This window comes from Babylonia areolata, chromosome 1 (assembly GCF_041734735.1).
Source record: "Babylonia areolata isolate BAREFJ2019XMU chromosome 1, ASM4173473v1, whole genome shotgun sequence".
In the NCBI taxonomy this organism is placed as follows: Eukaryota; Metazoa; Mollusca; class Gastropoda; order Neogastropoda; family Buccinidae; genus Babylonia; species Babylonia areolata.
Window position 1 is genome coordinate 58,748,882 of NC_134876.1, and position 20,489 is coordinate 58,769,370.

General features: G+C 38.6%; 1 protein-coding gene across 1 annotated transcript in view; it reads right to left on the bottom strand.

The window, feature by feature from the left end:
- Positions 1-1,128: 1,128 nt before the first annotated feature.
- The window catches only part of LOC143284623 (equilibrative nucleobase transporter 1-like), a 36,690-nt gene continuing 17,329 nt past the window's right edge, over positions 1,129-20,489 (bottom strand). Inside the window, exons 9-13 of the mRNA XM_076591484.1 lie at positions 20,163-20,264; positions 18,743-18,932; positions 17,567-17,681; positions 16,008-16,180; positions 1,129-1,227 (exon numbers count right to left, since the gene is read on the bottom strand). Of these exons, the coding sequence (XP_076447599.1) occupies positions 16,076-16,180; positions 17,567-17,681; positions 18,743-18,932; positions 20,163-20,264 (512 nt within the window). The 3' untranslated portion in view covers positions 1,129-1,227; positions 16,008-16,075. The remainder of the gene's footprint in view (positions 1,228-16,007; positions 16,181-17,566; positions 17,682-18,742; positions 18,933-20,162; positions 20,265-20,489) is intronic.

Here is a 20,489-nt window from a genome sequence, read left to right on the forward strand (position 1 = left end):
TGATACTTGACTGCGTGGTCCCAGGCTTCCCACTTAATCCCAAAGCACACTTAACTCTGGGTAGGAGCCGGCCGCAGGCGAAACAAACAACAAACCAACCCACCTCCGCTGGGAATCGAACTCGCGTCCTCCCAGCCGTCAGTGTGCAATACTAACCATTTCATCACGGTTGCTAGTGTTCTAAATAGTTCTTTCTACTGTTCTCTGAGGAGGAATGTGGCAAAATGGTAAAGACACTCATCTGCCAATACAGAGAGCCCGTGTGGGTCTGGGCTCGAATCCCATTCTCGCCCTTTCTCCCAAGTTTGATTGGAAACTCAAACTGAGTGTCTAGTCATGCGGATGACACGATGAACCTATGTCCCGTGAACAGCCGCACTTGGCGCACTGAAAAAGAACCCACGGCAACGACCGAGAGTGCCCTCTGGCAAAATTTTGTAGAAGAAATCCACTTCCATAGGAACACAAATATAATGTATTTGCATGCACTCAAGGCCTATGCGCGTTGGATTATGCTGCTGGTCTGTCCGAACGCAGTGACGCCTCATTGAGACACTGGAACTGAAACTGAAAACTGTCCGAGTCAAATCTCTGTATATTGTTGGTTTGGATCTTCTGCTGGTCTTATTTCCATGTGTTGTGGACTTTTCTGGTGGCAGAGCTGAAATTTGTCCGTTCACAGTCCTGCACAGGGTAGTGATGCAGATAGTTCTGCACCGTTCCTCCAGGGGTAGTGGTCTCGGATCTTACAGCATGCGAATCACACAGCCTGGGTCCCCACACCTGTAATCCTTGGCGATGGACTGGGTGGCCTGGCGTTGAACTCGCTCAAGTCTTTCAGTATCTTTCTTTAATGTAGGGTCCCATGCCACTGCACCATACACCATTTTGAGGAAAAGAAAACATAATAGGCTGGCTCCCTGTGTGCACGTGGGAATGTGTGCACACGTGTGTGTGCATAAGTGCATGCATACACTAGTTTCTAAACATGGATGCGTTTGAACAATAGTGTTAATTTTTTTTTTTTTTTTTAAGAGAAAAGAAAAAATCTAAATCCCTGACATTCGGCAGACACATGCTCACTGAAAACTGAACAACAACAACAACAAAAACAACAAAAAAACTGGCACTGTTTATATTTTAATCTTTATTGGTTAAAATTGTTACAGACAAGTATGGTAATGTGTCATTCCATGCTGCTTCCACAGCTGAGTGAGGCATACAACTCTGCACAAAAATACAGAATTTCACTTAGGAAATATGATGAATAAAATTCATGTTTTACATTTAATTAAAATAAAGCCCACTACTAAACAAGTGCTAGATAAGCATCATTTCACTCAGGAAATGCCAGAACAAAAACCAATTTTACTCATTCAAAAAAGAAAAGGTCAAAAGTAAACAAATGAACAATCCACATCCAGAAGAATATCAGTTCAGTAAAAATGATGATTTGATCCGTTTCTTTCAGTTGTTTTGTTTTTTTTGTTGTTGTTGTTGTTGTTGTTTGTTTGTTTTTTTTAGTCCGATTTATGTTTCAGAGAAATTATCTTGAAAAAATGCCTAGACATCACTTTCCGCACTATGCTGAACATCAGAACAGGCTTTGGCAAATTCCTAGTTGTTAACAAAGAGTTTTATATCATATAAAAGAAAATGTTAGAACAGCATTCAAAACGTAAGAATTCACAGCTCATTCTTCACTGTGCCCTAATTCAGCGACAAAAACAAAAATCAGAACCTCAGGTGAAACTTTCTAAAGGTAAATAGTTTATCCTAGGCAGACAATCCGTACCCTGAATTAAGAGAAACGTAATATTTGTCAAAGTCAGTTGTTTGAGAGAAAAAAAAAAGCTGAAAATATTGAAAGTGAGTATTTTTCAAGGGGACTTTCAACAACAGACTACAGCATTTCCTTTCATTAGCCTGGATTAAGAAAAAACTGGTCATTATCTTTCACTCAAAATCGTATGTCTATAAAAGTGATAAACATGCTGAAAATGACTGTGTGTTTGTTAAGAGCACCGTTAACACCTCACCAGAAGCATCCTGTAATTCTGAAGAAAATCGCCAGACAAGCTGGGGATGTGGACTTAGAGAAGCCAGATTAGCTTTTACTGCGATAATGCCACAGCAAAACTTCGACTGAGAACTTTCTAAATGTCACATACAAAATGTTTACACCTGTTCACCAAAACAAACCAACAAAAATATACTAATGCTTCAAAGATTAAATTTTCAAATAAATAGTTGCTATGAAAATGCCAATATCAAAATACTATTGTGGCCAATTGTTCACAAGTAGGATCAGGATGGCTGGAGAGTGTTTGTTGGGTGGGCTATGTCCCAGGCAGGGCCACACGAGTAGGTGAGGAGAGGCGAGAAAGCGAAGGAGGAGGAGGAGGAAGGGAGGGAGGGAGGGAGGGAAGGAAGGGAGGGAGGGGGGGGAGAGGTAGGTGTGTGTGTGTGTGTGTGTGTGTGTGTGTGTGTGTGTGTGTATGAGTGTATAATACAGCAACCATACAAAATAATATCACCCTATCAATAATTCATAAGGGTAATATTTTACCTGCCCATTCACGTATATCAAGAATCAGACAAATATGTCAAGGTAGCAGTGAACTGTTAAACATGCTTTTGGTCAGGTTCGAACCTTGTGAGAAGCAGCCTAGACTATGGTGAATAGACACCAGAAATGTGTCCACACTTCACCGAGGATTTGAACCTGCCAAGAGGCAGGGGAGGCTCTACGGCCCATCTCCTAGGTAACGCCTCAGGCAGCAGAGAGAAGTCTGAACGTGTGAGAAAGGAATAGGCTTTCAGGCACCAGGGTGGAGATCTGATGAGTTCAGGTGGTTGGACGACAAATAGGAAGCTGAAGATTGCGAGGTGCAGTGTTGAAGTTCTCCCTCAGGTTAATAAAGAAAGGGTATACATTTTTAACCAACAGAATCAGAACCCTAGTATTATCATTCTAAATATTAAGAACTGATGATGCTGTTAGGCGGAAGCAGGTATAAATGCGTAAAAAGATTATAGTGAATTGATGAGCAACAGTTTTGTGTTTTTTATGTGAAAAATGGAAATGTATCATGTGTGGTCATGTGATATACAATTGTACACACTGCCACCCTGATGCGTGTGGGAACTGCTGGTTAAGACTTGCAGTACGAGAGGCTTGTGAGAGAGACTGGTGAGACCAAAGGTGGGGGAAGAGAGAGGTTGTGGCGTGAAGTGTCAGGAGGAACGAGAGAGAGACAAAGTGAGAAGCAGCATAGAACTAGAAGAGAAGAAAACCGAAGAGCAGACATTTCCCTCAAGAACGTCCACAGACTATCCTTCCTATGGGCACCTGAAGACAGAAGATCCAGAAGACTGACTGGGCATGAGATTCTACACCTAAGTGGAAAGGGCACTGCCAGACATCCTGATTCTGTGGTGTGAATGTGTGAGTGAAAACCTGGCCAGGTAAGAGAGTGGACTATCCCGGGATTAGGATAAGAGTTTGGAATTACACTATTACTGCAATTTCATGTATGAAGGATTTGACCGGATGGTGTGTGAATCAATAGTTATTTGTAATCAGTATATAAAATTTGAATGAGGACATAAGTATCTCTCCACAATGACAGCGAATACTAAACAAAATCCGAGAGCTACCAAAAAATAAAATAAAATAAAGGGGTGGGGGATGGAGGGTGGGGGGTGGAGCTGTTTACTGTTGTTTATAGTCCAGCCGACAGCATAGGGCCATATCAGGACTATCAAACTATACAATGATCAACCGCGTCAACACAAAACTGTCATATCTACAACAACAGCAACAAAAACTGCAGAAAAATCACTCAAGACAAACCCCCAAACACGGTTCATGACATTATCCTAACCATTTAGCTCATTTTGGCAAATAAGAATAAGCCGTGCTAAGGACATCAGTCCTTCCGCTTAATTCATCATCCTCAGATTACAAAAAAATTGTAAAAAATGAAACAACAACAACAATACTACAAAGCCAAACAAAAAATACATTAAAAAGGCCACACAGTCAAATAAGACTGCAGAATGAACAGCTTGTGTCCATCCCAGTGTTTATAATCTCACTACCTTATCACCATAGCACAACGTTCACCACAGTTAGGACATCATATACTGCGGAAAAGAGAAGACAAAAAAGTGTCAAGCCTTGCTCGAAAAAAGAAAGGGGAATGGACTGGGAAGGCAGAAAAAACAAACAGTGAAGGAAGAAAAAAAAAAAAAAAAGAGATAAAGAGATCAACAGAAAAGAGGAAATTTCTAGCACAAAATTTCCAGTAGGTGGGATACAATTCATACTGAAAAAACCCCCGGCATCCCCACTGTGTGGGGTGAGGGGGGACGTTGGGGGGGGGGGGGGAGGGAAGGCGAGGGGGAGTTGCCTTGATAGAACTGGAAAGTCGATCTGTCATGCATCATTTATTCACTGTATGTCCAAAGAAAACCACACTTCAACTGGTAAATCCAAACACAGAAACAAACCTGCTTTAGCACGGGTCAGTTGTACTGTGTGCAAGTCCAAATTTCAGTTTGGTTATGAAATGCAACCACTGAACCAGTGCTGAGTCAGTCACAAAGGTAAGGCGCTGGAAAAAAGTGGACTCATTCACACATCTTGGAAGAATCAACAACAGTTCGTGACTGTCAGCAATATAGTGCTATGCAAATCCACGTCACTGTGGTTACGAGAAGGCATGCAGTGTAGCAAAACACAATACGTACATCAATGAATATTTCCCGTTATGTTGTGTTACATTACCTCAGGTTACATTCAGTGCCAGCAATGCCACCTTATGTTAATTTAATTTTCATTTATTTTTTAACATTGATGTCATTTCCATAATGTAAAACAGCATGGTCTGATCGGCGTTTACAGAAAAGCTGGTTCACGACTGTCACTTTTTGAAATTAAGACTGCAGCATTCAACATATTCCTCCCTCCCTCTCACTCAAATTATCAACTGCACCAACCCACCGCCTCTGTAAACTTATCTAACAGTTCTAACCCTTCCATAAGACTTAAGGGCCCTTGCTTAATGTATGAAACGAAGGTCGACGCTGGATGCAAGGAAAATTCAAAGTAAACTTGACATTCTGATCCATCCACAACAAAAGAGTTCCACCATGTCCTCAGGCCATGAGCTAGTGACGCTGACAAAGTGTGCAGAAAAGGAAATGTGAGAATGGCAGTTAGGCTGGTCTGTAAAGCGTGAAGGAAGCCTACCATGATCTCAAGACTCAGCTTACTTTTGTCAGTATCAGTGACCATATCCACTGAGCTTTGGGAAACCCCGTTAACACTGTTCTGCCGTTTGGAGGTTTCAAAGAAGTCAACGTGCCTCTTCAGTTCATCGAACACAATCAGAGGAAAGTCTATGCGGTCTCTCAGGAGAACCAGAACAAGTTGTTGCACTGAGGTGCAGCACATCTACAGGCAAAACCACACGAAGCGTCATACACACTGAAAAAGAAAGAAGCTGTCCTACCCATGAAACGTTTCTCACAGGGCGGCTGTCACACAACAGATATGGACAAACCAGTTCTTTTTTTTTTCTGACTGTGGATTCATCAATAGGAACGAAGAGTCAGCATATCATCTCAACTCCAGGGTTCGTGTACGAAGATGTTCCAAATAGTACATGTTTATAACAGGGAGAAGACCAGCTGTTATTGTCTAATAATTCACAGCATTCTACTGCCTTTTAGACATTCAATTTACTGGTGGCTGGAATCAATATCAGCTGTAAGGCCATCTTTACATTACAAAATACCAAACCAAGTGTTATCACCATCAAATAGTAAGATGCAAGAAAAACTAAATCTGATGACTGAACTATATTCCTTTCAATTTAATTGGGTACTTCAAGTGAATGCATTCTTCCTGAAGTGACCTGAGGCAGATCACACTGAAGGTTACATGTGATGTGAAAGATAATATAATCAGTCAAAAAGAATCTTGTCACACTTTCAACAGCTTTCCACTTCAAGAGTTTGTCCACTTCCCGAAGTCTCTGAGGTGGGGTCAAAGGCAAGAAAGGTGCCACACACAGAGGACAGGTCAATATGTATCTAAAGTCTAAATGTCTACTATCTATATTTCTTTTTACAATTTTCATAAAACCAAACACACATACAAGAAAAGATGATAGGAGAAAAGGGAAGAAAATAAGGGAAAAATCTATACAATATGTCATTGTGAGCATTTATATATAAAGAGAAATCCAGACTCAAACACATTTCACAATGTACACAAGGATGAGATAGGATAAAGGGTAACAGCATTTATTATTGGATCCACAGACTTGAAGCACTGCCATATTTGGCAAAGAAAATATTGGTGAAGATAAATGACCTCTTATATGAAATATGGTACTGTATCAGAAAACAAGCGCACATGTTAATACCCTATTATGTCTTGTATTGTAGCTGGCTCAGACTTTTGTCCGTAAGTCTTGTTCGGTTTTATGTATCGTCAACAGATTTGAATAAAACCACTCACCCAGAAATATATGACATGCCTGTAAGTAAAAGAAAACTATTTTTCAATTTCATCTTCCAGTTTAAAAATTCATTTGCAGCTGCCAAATGTACACAGTGACATATGGTTGATCTAACTTTGCAAAATGAGGAACTGCAAGCAGTGTCATGAAAGCAAATGCTTTACTTAATTTACCAGATTAACGTCATATCCCAAGAATTTTTTTCTTTTTAATGACATAAAATGTTCCTCATACCTTCCCCCCTTTTCTTTCCTCCTTACTCTTTCACTGCCAAGTTTCTGTGTGAAAAACACTCCCCAGCAATGAATATTTTCCACTCCATCCTTTCAATCACAAAATTAACTTCATGTCAGAACACTACACTGGACTTGTTCTCTTCAACCTCATTCAAAGGGGAGAGGTTGGTCAATTTCATTTTGTGTGGGAAAGTTGGCTGCAGCTGTTAAGCTTTGTTACAATGTGAATAATGTATTTTAACATTAACCCTTGCTGTTGACTCAAGTCACTTAAGGTGGTGAACTGTCTAGTCAACTGAAGTCACCTTTGGAGGTGAAAGAGTTAAACAATACAAGCCTGAGTACTAGCAGCAGAGAATTTATACAGGACATGCAATTTACTCTTCTAACATAACTTTTTGTTCGTTAAAAGATATAAGATTGAGAAATGATTCAGAGTATATATGAAATATGAAAACACACACACACACACACACACACACACACACACCCTTCTCTTTCGAAATTCTCTCAATAGGCAATTAAGTTGACTCGAGCTTTGTGATTCTATGGCCTCCAGAGTAACACAATGCCCTTTTTTCATTGATATGAAAAAAAGCAACAAAAAACAAGATCTAAAAAAAAAAACAGACAAAAAACAAGAAGCTACCATTAAAAATACACACACAGGCTATCTGCAGGCATCAGAAACTTAAGTAGAGTAACAAAATACTCGGTATTTCCACTTCACTCTATATACAAAAATGTTGGTTACCATATATTACATTAAGGATAAATAACCAGCTGAAACATGCAAACAAAAACAAGAAACTTTTTTTTCAGAAAAGCAACATGCCTTTGCAGTTAGCTTGGCAGAAAAAATAACAAAATCAATTAAAAGGGAGAAATAAGCAAATGCCAAACAAGATCACTCACACAAACCTAATCTATCATGGAACTTTGCAGAAAATATCAAAGCATAAGACATTAAAAAAATTCAAGGCTAAAATATGTTCAAATCATGAATAAAAACAGATGTTCACTGTATTTCTTAATCTATCAAAAAAGCACATAAATGGAAAAATGAAAAGATGGAGCAAAAAGGACATATTTCTGGTTAATCACAAAAATCAGAAAATATGATATATACATATATATTGTAAAAAATCAGAAAACATTATCATATATGCATGTATATTGTAAAATCCTAGGCAAATACCACTCAACATGAAACATAACAATCGTTTTTCAACACCAAAAAATGTGAATCTCATCACTGGATCTTCCGTTTTTTTCCGCATCTATAAACTGTCTGACACTTTTTTTTTGTAATTCACCAAAAACAGAAACAAAATACAGACACAAACTAATTCAGTTTTTTTAAATTCAATGTACATTGATAAAACAAAAACTTTAAATAAAAAAATATCACTGCATTCAAGATATAAACAAGAGATTCAAAATGTACCATAATCTCACTAAAGTTATTAAGTTTTCCACCCATTGTTACTTCTTAAAAGTTTTGAGAGAAAAAAATGAAATTTAAAAAGCGCTGACCCACAGTAGTTATGAAAAAGCTGCTGCCTCTTCACACACACACACACACACACAATCATGCCTACATGTACATGCAGCCTAACAGATGGGGTGTTGGAGTTCCCACTTCTCACTTATACCAATGAAGCACATAATAATACAACAGGCTATGGAAAGACTGCACTCTTCCATCTACATTTGTAGTTTCATACAATCATGCTAACAACACACATTTTGAAATAATGTGCATCCTTCATTTGAAATGGGCATTTTCTGGAGCAATACTAAGAGTGGGTTCAGTGAAAATGTGCATGTGTTTCTGTCGAATATGAAATTATCAACAAGGGTTTCTTTCAGCACATGCACATTGCAACAGTGCAAGAAATACATAACAAACAGAATTCTCAATGATTATTATGTACTAAAGTACAGAGAATCATGCTGTTGTTTTTTTAAGAACAAACAGATAACATGCATAATGGATTTGTTTTGTTTTGTTTTGTGTTCATTTTTGTTCCTTTTCAACATATAACAAAAAAGTATGTTTTAATTGCCAAGCATTTCAACCCAACACTGAATACCATCAAAATATACAGCACTGGTGGATAATGGCACCTTGTGTTGCTATTTTATGTACAGTGACAACTGTTTGCCAAGAGATGTTTTGGTAATGAAGGGGGAAAAAAAACATTAGCATGCAAACTATGTAAAGTACACATAACCTATACTTCTCTGCAAAGAAAATTAACACAATATCCAATTATGACAATTTCAAATTAATTTGATGATTCTGCAATAGGAACATTCCTACAATGACATGGATGGAAATTTCCATCCAAGGTTATTTTTTGCCACCAAGATTACCTGGGCTGATCTACCTTCTCTAGACATTTTAGTGGCTATTCAAAAAAGTAAAATCAATTAGCCAGAACGAATCATGTCCAGCTTTTGGGATTTTCGAGATGCTCCCCTCTGGTCAACGGTATAGAAGTATAAGGACGAAAACCAATCACTTCGCCAACAACTTTTTCCCCAAAGCAGTCAATGCCCTGTCTCTCAAACAAATCCAGTATGATTAAATAGAATTGTGCAATCAACAACCATTTACCTGAAGTGAAGACATAGTCATCAGTCCCATCCATATGTAATATGCAACTTCTGTTCAAACGTGTGTGTGTGTGTGTGTGTGTGTGTGTGTGTGAGTGTGCACAAGTTCTTGTATTGATATGCACATGTTTATATCCTAAATTCTACTGTATTTGTGTTTGTGCATGATCTTCGATTGATGTCAGTATTTTTTTTTATGTACTATCCCCCCCAATATTCCTTGTGACCCTGGTACACTTGGCAATAAAGACATACTCTATTCAGTTCTATTCTAAAGGGGCTAAACATAACAAAACTTACATGCCCTTCTTTGGTCATCAACCTCAACCTTCAACCATGGGTACACTAACAAATTACTGAATGTGAACTCGATGAGTGGGTGGGAAATAAGAAGGTACAAGGGGGGCCAGAGGGGGCAGGGGGGGGGGGGGGAGATGGGAGGGATGCGTCAGATCTTCAAAAAGGGGGAAAGATAACAAAAATGTTGTGCATGTGTACAGCAATAATGTTTTCTTAAATTTCATTTTCATTCTTAATGATTTTTTAAAAGTTTTTTTTTTCAAAAGAGATAGCATGGCACAAGGATATGGTGGATCTTCAAAAAGGGGAAAATATAACAAAATGTTGTGCGCGTTTACAGAGATAAATGCTTTCTTAAATTCTATTTCATTTCTCTTTTTTAGTAAAAAAAAAAAAAAATTTTTTTTCAAGAGATAGCATGGCAAAAGGAAATGAAACTGAACAAAGCACACAAAACAGGGATAGATGTGGAGAGATTCCACCCGCTAAGGGACCAGCTACACCCTACATTTTGCACTGTCATGCTGACAGCTACAAGAAAACAGACTGGTTCAAACTATACTCTCACCATAAAATGTATACTCATATTTCCAAAAGCTTACATTCATGTGACAGCATACTTTTACCACACAGTTTATTCCAATATGTTTAACCCCTACACTAGATCCCACTCTGCAAAAGTCAAAGCCAAGCAAGAGATCGATGGGGACACACTGACAGAAAGGCACATAATTTATCTCAAGAGGCGAATGAAGAGCCGGTACAGGGTGTGAGCAGGAAAAGGAGGAGGAGGGGTGGAGTGCTGCTGACCTGGAGGACTGTAGGGGAGGCTATAAACTTAACCCTCAGACTTCTGAACCCTGGTGACATGAGATCAGTGTGGCGTGAATCTGAAGCGCAGAACTGCTGTTTGTGTACCAATCAATGGCATAGTTTTTGCTGACCAAAAGTAATGCCATCCCAAAAGGAAGAAATCCAGATAAAGAATGGTGACTGACATCCTGACCTGTAAACTGTCATACTCAGCAGCAGTCAAGGAGTTAAAGCTCTTCAAACTAGATAACCTTGCCCCCGCATCCCTCACTCGCCTCTCATCTACCCACCTTCACTACTATACCCAAACCAGCAATGCCTATTGTGCTAAAAATTAGTCACAGCTCTCACGTAAGATACACTGAGAATGGACGACTTATCCAGTTTCACAAAGTCATCATGTCAGTGTGTCAACGGAGGAGAAGGGACAGATAGGCAGTGGGGAGGAGGAGGGGGAAGAAGAGTAAATATCTGTCTCAAGTGTGTGACAAACTTGATGTGCGTGTGTGCAGGTCATTTGAATATTTTTAAGTACCTTGAAAATAGGTTTCATTTATTTATTTTGTCTTCATTCTATTTATTCTAATTTTCATCTAATGATCTATTTCTCTCTTTTATATATATATATATATAATGAATAATAAATCAACACCCATATGTCTCCGTTTTGGTTTACCGTTTAACCTTTAAACTCAATTTGCCCTTGGGGCTGCGTGGTGGTTTTAATTACCTTATTAATGCTCATGTTGGTTATACTGTTCCTCCATTCTCTCTCTCTCTATATATATATATATAGAGAGAGAGAGAGAGAGGGTGGAGAGGCACAGACAGACAGACTGAGCTTCACGCTCACTGGGGGAACACCACACCTGGCAGTGGTAGTGACAGAAACTTGAGGGCCAGGAATAAATAGGACAGGCCTGACCATCCAAAAGAGTGGAAATTTCTGAACTATAATGTGGAAAACCTTTATTCTAAATTGAACGATTTTATCTTTATAAGCTATGTCAATACATTTCATTTTGTGTGTTTAACAAACTTTTTTTGACCCATATTTTGATTATAGTAACATTTTTCCAGATTCTTTAAAATTCTTTGCTCCTGCAAAAAAGTTGTCACACCAAGGAAGGAATTCAGGAGGCATTCTAATATTAGTAAAGAATGGCTTAGAACAGTATGTAAGTAGGTTTTGTGATGGTGATCGCGATGGAAATTTTACTTTTGTTTCTCTCCAAGGATGTAGTGTAGTGGATTATTTTCTTGTTTCAGATTCCATATTACATGCTTGTAACTTACATATTGGTGAACATTTATTTTCTTGGCATTTGCCGGTTGAACTGAAATGGCAAAATGTACTTTGTTCAAAAGAAGAATCAACATTATTTCAAAGAGGAGAAGAGCGGGTTGTATGGTTGGAGGAGAATGCCCAGTTATACAAGGGTGAACTTGACAGTTGTTATTTTTCAGGAATGTTTAGAGAATGCTTACGATCTATTAACTGTTAATACTGATGACTGTGTTGAGTGTTTTTCATGTGCGTTGTATGGAGTGGCTGAATGTATGATCCAAACAGTTGGAAAAGGAAGGAAAGAATGTAATCAATGGTTTGATGAAGAATGTAAAACTTAGGAGTTTCCAGTGGTGTAAAAATGAAACAAATAAAAAAGATCGCAAGGAGAGTTATGTAAAAGAAAGAAAAGAATATGTTTGCTTATAAAGAAAAAAGAAAAGAGAGTTTGAAGAACTGAGTTACAAAACTTAAAAGATTCGTTCAAAAATTCAAATTTAGTTTGGTCAACAGTATGATCAGTAAACAGGAAGACATTTATCTACAATAACATTAGCTCTAAACAATGGTATGATCACTTTGCTGCTGTCTTTTAAACATTTGATAATGTTAACCATGAGAATGATATTGTGGTTGATGATGCTGGGGATTTCAATGAACCTTTGTTCAATGATACCAGACAGGAAGTAATTGACAGCATTAAGAAGTTAAAAACAGGTAAAAGTTCAGGCCCAGACAAGATTTTGAGTGAGATGCTAAAAATGCAAATACATCTGTTGTGGATTTTCTTGTTGTACTGTTTAATAAACTATTTAGTGATGGAATCTTCCCTGCGGACTGGGCTAAATCAATTATTGTACCGATCTATAAAAAGGGAGATCCAAACAATCCAGATAACTGTTGTGGAGTTGCTCTTACTAGTATTGTTAGTAAAATCTATACTAATATTTTGAACAAATGGTCAACAAAATGGGCAGAACAGGAAGAAAAAATTATCAAAGAACAAGCTGGATTTAGATCAGGATATAGCACCATAGATCATATTTTTTCACTTTATTCTTTAGTACGAACATATTTACTGAAAAAATCAAAATTGTACGTAGCTTTTGTTGATTTTAGAAAGGCTTTCAACTCTGTAAACAGAAACAGAAACTAGAGCTGTATAGCTAATGACATTAAACCTTTCAGTGTTCACTCTCTCTCTCTCTCTCTCTCTCTCTATATATATATATATATATAGAGAGAGAGAGAGAGAGAGATGTGTAGAAAGGCAGAGAGAGAGAGAGATCTATATATTTACATATAATCTTTTAAAGCAGTAAGGTGTAGCCTCAAGGTATATACTATTATAGACCACTCTGCCTCCTTGAACTGACACTGAAACAGTCTAATCTTCGCACACTTTGACGCCTACTTGAAACTGAAACACAATCTCTGCACACTTTGACGCCTTCTTCAAACAGAAACTGAAACAAAGTCTTAAATCAAAGGCACTGGTCACCACACCTGACGCAGGGCATTGCTTCTAGCATCTTTAACAGGTTATATCACATGTATCAGTTGTAACTATTTAGTACAGAAAATGATAATGATGTTAACAATCAAAATTAAAGCTCAACTCACCCATCACTTGACTACTGAATGATGATGATAACAATCTAAATTAAAACTCAGCTCACCCGTCACCTGATAGCCTCTGACAGAATCAGGTGCACAGAGAAAATGACATTGTGGTGCTTAAGCTGACAGAGCAGGGTAATAAATGTATCATTATTCTCTGTGCAAATGTTCCAATGAAACTGGAAAAATGCCAGGACAAACAATGCTTTAAACATTCATCACATGCAGTAACACCAAATAAAAAACATTCATGTATGTCATAAAGATAACCTGATTAAAGCACTTCCTTACAACATTTGCACAAACAACTGACCAGACTGGAGTTTCATATTCAACTACCAAGTACCAGTAACGTCAGCTGCAGGAACCAAATATATTCCACTAGTATGACTAGTAAGTAGAGAAGATAAAAATAATCAATCATCAAAACTGAAGCCAAACCTAACTGAATTCTGACAGCCAATGACTACTGAAGGTAACTGAGGTATATAGATATGTTTGGACCTGCAAACACACCCAAATAAGTCATTTGTGCTCTTGTTGTTCACTGGGACACAAAGACAGACACCTTCATGGACAAGATAGGGAATCACACACACACACACTCTCTCTCTCCATTCGTTTTCACCAACAGCATATTTATCATTTTTAGAGTGATAATTGTATGTAAATTAAAAACAAAAAAGTACTAAGTAACTGATCGTATAATGCCTCCATTATCAAGAACTTGTTTAACTGCCTTTAACTAAAGAAATAAAAATCAACAGATTAAGCAACAATAAAATATCAAACCCTCAAGAAATGTTAGAATGTGCAATATTCAATGATCACAGAAAATTTTCCAAATATAAAAATATGTATCAAATATTACAATCTTTGTACTGAAGTGCTCCAAATCCAATTCTGCAAGCCCATCATTATCTAAAATCCATCTGTTGTTAAAAGACAAATCTACAGAAGAGAAGGCTTTTCTTATCTCTCAGGTAAGCACATGTGCCAGCCTGCTGATGCCCTGATGTGTATACACTTGCAGAAGATCAAATAAACACTATGTATATACAGTATATATTTTAGATTCCATCCACATCAGTGTACAGTGGGTAATAATAACATAAAAAAAACCCAGCATACACACTCCCGAAAACAGTCTTACATGTTGATACATGCAAACATCGGAGTTGCAACCCTTAAAAACAGAACTGAATGGGAAAATACACTTCACTCACTTGTCCTGATAAAGATTTACTGGACATGTTTGAACAACATGGACTATATTCTGTACTGCCCTCGTTTCAGTTCTGTCCTTGCCATTTTCAAAGACAACACTTAAAATGTCACAGATGACATGATTGATTCCTGCACAGAGCACAGAGTCACTTTACCATTTAAACTTTTCTTGTAACTAACATGTAATAAACAATCTGAATCTGTTTTCAACAGATCTATCTGAGTCTGCCTGATGTCTGTTCATTTCATGTAAGGCTGGCTTTACATATTATCTTCCAATCCATGTACTAAATGGGGTCAATGGAATTTTATCAAACTTCAAAACGTGAAATCTGTGCCCACAAAAAAAAAATCAAAGTTAAAAAAAAACAACCAGCCGCCGTGGCGAAGTGGTTAGCGTCGCGACCCAACGGCTGGGAGGACGCGGGTTCGAATACCAGCGGAGGTGGGTTTTTCGGCCCGTGGCCGGCTCCAACTGCAAGTGTCTGTATCTCACAGGCCTGGTTAACGCCGGGATATCATTATGACAGGAAGCATAGAGTACAGCCTTGTCAGGCAGCCCCAAACCAAAATGGACCTCCACAGCAACATCTTCATCGTCCTCCTCCTCCTCCTTCATCATTACCAATAGAAACAAAACAGTCTCAAAGTCTGTGGCCTTTCATGCCCTGCTCACATGGTGACCTCAGTTTCGATACCCCTCCACTTCTGTGCTTGGGGCGAGTCCTGTCAATGTCTTCAGTGGTCGGCAGATTCATGGGGGCCTGTTGTTTGAGGGACGTGGTGGCTGTCTCCAATCTGGGAGGGGAATTCACTCAGTCTGGCTCTGCGACTAAGCCATTATTGTCGTTAGTAGGGGGCTTAGTAGGTGGTGTCCTAAGTACGTTGAATCAGAACAGGCACCACTGAACACCACCCAAGTGACTCAGCAGCAGTGCAGGGTCTCCTCTGGTGTGTGGCCTCCTGGCGACCTAACACTGATGGTTTCCTGCTGACTGCTGACGCTGGAACTGTGACGGACGAACCCGGGTGTGGCCATGTATGGGGGAATCTAAATAAGCAGCGTAGGAATAATGCCACTGAAATGGTGCAGATGATGGGGCAGCAAAAAAAAAAAAAAAAAACCCAAAAAAACCCAATGTACTAGGTTGGGCAAATGTTTTTTCTTATTTCAGTGTTAAACAATCTACCTATGCTTAGTTTTTCATATAATATTGTTACCTTTATCATGCTTCGTATTCCTTCTTCCTTTATTATGTACTGTTTAAACAAAAACAAAAAAATAAATAAATAAATAAATTTTTAAAAAAAGAAGAAAAACAAAAGTTTGAAAGAAAATGTGAAGGAAAAGGCCCTGCCCTCACTCACCCCACCATCCAAAATTCCTGGTGATATAAATGATGGCGAGATGATGATCCAACAAACCCTATTCCCTCTCATTCCTCAATGACCACTTGAGACTCGGCACGACGACAGCAGATCCACTGGTACACAGGATGCACCAACGACACTGTCATGAACGCGATGAGAAATCCGTTCACCTGGACAAAGCAACACCCAAAATTCAAATTCATTTATCTACCAAAGACAGCAGCATACAGAAGACAATTACATGGATTATTAGAACAGTATGCAATTCTTCAGATATGACTTCTCACACATACAAGAATATGTTCTAAAGCACATGCCCATGCACACTCACACACACACACATACAGACAAATAATGTTAGAGAGAAATGTTTTTGTTGTCTAGTGATCAATAACCTACTGATTTCTGGCTAATTTTTTCTCTCCCTCTCTCGGATGTGCACATACATCCACACACACACACATGCATGTGTGGGTTTATATGTATCTAATCCTTTATCACCCTTCCCTCTGCCTGCACTCTATTCCTCCCTACAACCATCTAAGATCACTTAAGTCAAAAGATGTAAAAATGAAGACAGCACACAAACGTACATAGTATCCGGTTATGTCTGTGACAGTAATCATGAAAAGAACCACTATTTAATACCGTAAAGGTAGGTCTATAATCTGCGACTTTTCTCCCAGCTTCAACCTCTGTGGCTTACTTAATTTTAACGATCCCGGGAGTGTCATGTTCTCGTCTATTCTTAGCTGCCCTTCAACTCACCAAAATCATGATTTCTGTCCATGAATTTTTGGATGAGCTTCAGGTTAGTGTGCTAACTGTTCAGGTTTTAAAAAGTAAATCCACACACATTAAAGCCTTCAGATCAGCATTCAGTTCTACTCTGCTCAAGCGCACACCCTCATCATGCCGAAAATGCAACGTAATGCAGCTTTCAAATTGAAAGCAATCAACCTAGCAGATGACAGTGCAAGTGACGAACCAGCAGTGACCTCCACCTTGCGTTCATATTCATCAAGTGAAAGTGCGGCTGAAGTCAGTGACAAGATGGCGGAGGAAACTATGCTGGTTCTCTTCAACTCGGACACTGAAGATGAAGATTTCAGTGGATTCAGTGAGCAGGACAACGTTGAATAAATGTGACTATCCCTAAATTATGGAACTTATTTTCGTTGTGCTTTTTTTTTTTTTTTTTTTTGGTGGTACTAGCAGTATTTTTGCTTGCTTTTCTTTGTGTTGTTTCCGCTTGTGTTTATTTCATAACCTACAGTATTGACACCTATTCTGTAGTATCGGTATGTGTTCCGGTACCAGTAATAAGTGCGGCTTATAAGCCAGTGCAGCTTATGTGTGTATGAAGTTCAATTTTTTTCAAAATTTAGTGGGTGCGGCTTATATACCAGTGTGCTCAACAGACCAAACTTTACAGTACTGAATATTATTATAACAGTGAGCATCACTGTTAACACATATGAAATATGTCCAGGCTACTGTAATTGTGTTATGCCATGGAGATCAAGCACCAGAATAATGCATAAACATCCACTCACCGACATTACTCCTGTAGCCTCCTGCCATTCAAAGAAGCCGTACTGAGCCAGGCTGATGATGCCTCCCAGGATGATCATCAGTCCGTACAGAATGCCAAAGTACTCACTGGGAAACCTGCACAGCAGTTCAGTTGCTTCATGGGAATCATTTGTCCATGGTTAATGTGGAGAATGCCTGATATCAGATGATATCAGAACTGCACTGATTAGCTTGATTCAGCTTAGGTTATTCCATACAGACAGCTAACCCAGGTTTTTCACATGCTTTACTTTGATCTCTAGAACAATTAAGTAAGCATGCTCTGACACCACCTTGAAACTGAAACTGGAAGAATGATTTATCAATGATAATAAACATTTAATGTATACATTGCCCACCCAGAATGTCTGCTCCACTCGTTTTACAAAAGATTTAGTCACACACACACACACACACAGTTTAATTAGCAACCCCATTGGCTCTGTTTTAAATCTACTGGTCAACTAGTTACTTTGTTGTTTTATTTTGTCCTTTTTTTCATGAAGAAGAGGTTACTTTGTTGTTTTATTTTGTCCTTTTTTTTTCATGAAGAAGAGATGGCAGGAGAGAGTGTAAACCTTAAGAAATCAGAAAGACACAATGCAGCAATGTCATAAGTCATGATAAGGCACAAGTGGATTTCTGTTTATAATCTATTGTTTTCAAGACGTTACCAGTGAAAGGCATGAAGAAGTGATAAAACATGATCACATTTTGATGACATAAAGACAAAGCTAACAGCATTATTTTCTATTCTCTTGAGCCTTTCAGTTCACACCAGCTGGTAATGAGTTGCAGTGATCAAGTCTGGAAATAACGAATGTATAGATATGAGACTTTGCATCAACTGACAGATTAATGCACATGAAATTGCTCCGACATTGTTCCAAAATATCTCTTATACAAACAGAATATAGGTAATGTTGAAAGTTTATGCACATAAACTACTGACTAATGAAGAACAGTTTTTTTTCATTATGAAATTGCAGTTTGTAATGAAACATCAAACAGATCAGTAAAGAGTCTATTTCAAGAGAAAGTGGCAGTAATATTCTCATTCATTGTTTCGTTGTTTTTTTCAGAACATTTCTTGATCCCACAGAATCAGTATCTGGTGCACAGTACTTTTAAATGATGAATACACCACAGATACTAACATGACTCCAATGTATGCAGCACCCATGGCATAGATGAAAGACCTGAAGAGGGTGTTAAACACGAATGCTGGATACAGAATGGACTCGCTGTCAAACAGCACCAGCAACGACAGGATGATACCCAGCACCGAGGTCAAGGCCAGGGGTATGACAGCAGGCATCAGGTCACGACCCAGCTGGGAACGGCTATCTGTCAACAGTTACATGACAGAAGACATTACTTTGGGTAGGAGTGACTAATTTCCGTACTGAAAAGTTTTGCAGCCAAGATCAAGGTGCTACTTAACTGAAGTGCATGTCTTAAAATCGAAACAAAGTGAAATAAATGGGAAAACTAAAAACTAAACTAAACTAAAATAATGATAATGAAATGAAAAATCAAATGCAAATACCAAAATACCATATATGAAAATGCTCCCACCCATGAATTACCCATCAATGTAGCAAAACCCAAAGGAATAAATCTATATAACAAGGACAGGATTAATTGCCTATGAGTGGTACAAAGCAGTACAAAACTGAAGAACAAAAACCTAACATTCCCAGGAATACAAGAGTAAAGGTCATTCTTCACATTCCCTAAAACTAACAATTTCAGTGGTATAACTCAAACGCCACTCATTACAAGTACCCAATACACAGCCACACCTGGTTTGTCAGCAGCAGTCTCAGTGCCAGCAGTCCACAGGGAACTACCTATGTACATTTATGTAGCGCCCTTTCTATCTAAGAGCTGAGGGCGCTTTACATGAAAGAAAATATTACAAATTACATAAATCAACAGACAACCCTTTCTCAACTCCCCCCCCCCTCACCCCCTCCACCCGCACTCCCTTCTCCCACTCTTCATGAATCCAAAGTGAGCTGACATAGATGGTGATGTAGAAGAAGAAAGCTGAGAGTGCTCATAGACAGATTTTAAAAAGAAAGCAGAGATAGAATCAGATGCACGGATATGAGGAGGAAGGTTGTTCAAGATATATAGAGCAGCAAAGAGGAAAGAACGTTCACCATATGTCCTTGTATTGATAAGAGAGTTTCAAATGGTAACAGTCAGAGGAAGAGCAGAGATTTCTTGTGGGAGTGTAAACACTGATAAGGTCAGAAAGATATGTAGGTCTGTATCATGTCCATCAGTCACCAATGAAAATTCAGACTCAGAAAACTTTGGAAGTGGAGGGAGATTGAAACAGAGGTCAGTGAATAAAGAACAAGGCATGGAAGGCCACAAAATCTGAAATGATCTTTTTCTATTGACGACGAATGAGGTTAACAATGCTTAACATGCTGCTATAGAGGTACCCCCTAGAGTGGAGACTGCCAAACACAGGTTTTTGTTCTTGCTTCTTTCTAATCCCCAAATTACGTTAAAATGATCATCAGAATGAGCAGCATCCACAGAGCATGTCATTCAACTCACTTGCAAAGACGCGTTTGAAAATGTCGTAGATGATGCCAGCGACAGGGGAGGTCACCACACCACACATCATGGTATACAGGCACACGTTGGTATAGTAACTGACTGCAATCACACCATTAACACGTTCTGCAACCAACGTGTAAGTGTAATACTGATCTGTTTAATGTCACTGTTTCATTTTGATTTGTGTGTGTGTGTGTGTGAATATATGAATGTGTGTGAAAATGTGTGTGTGTGTATGTGTGAATGAGAGCGTGTGAATTTGAGTGTGTGTGTGTGTGTGTGAGAGAGAGAGAGAGAGAGAGAGAGAGAGAGAGAGAGAGAAAC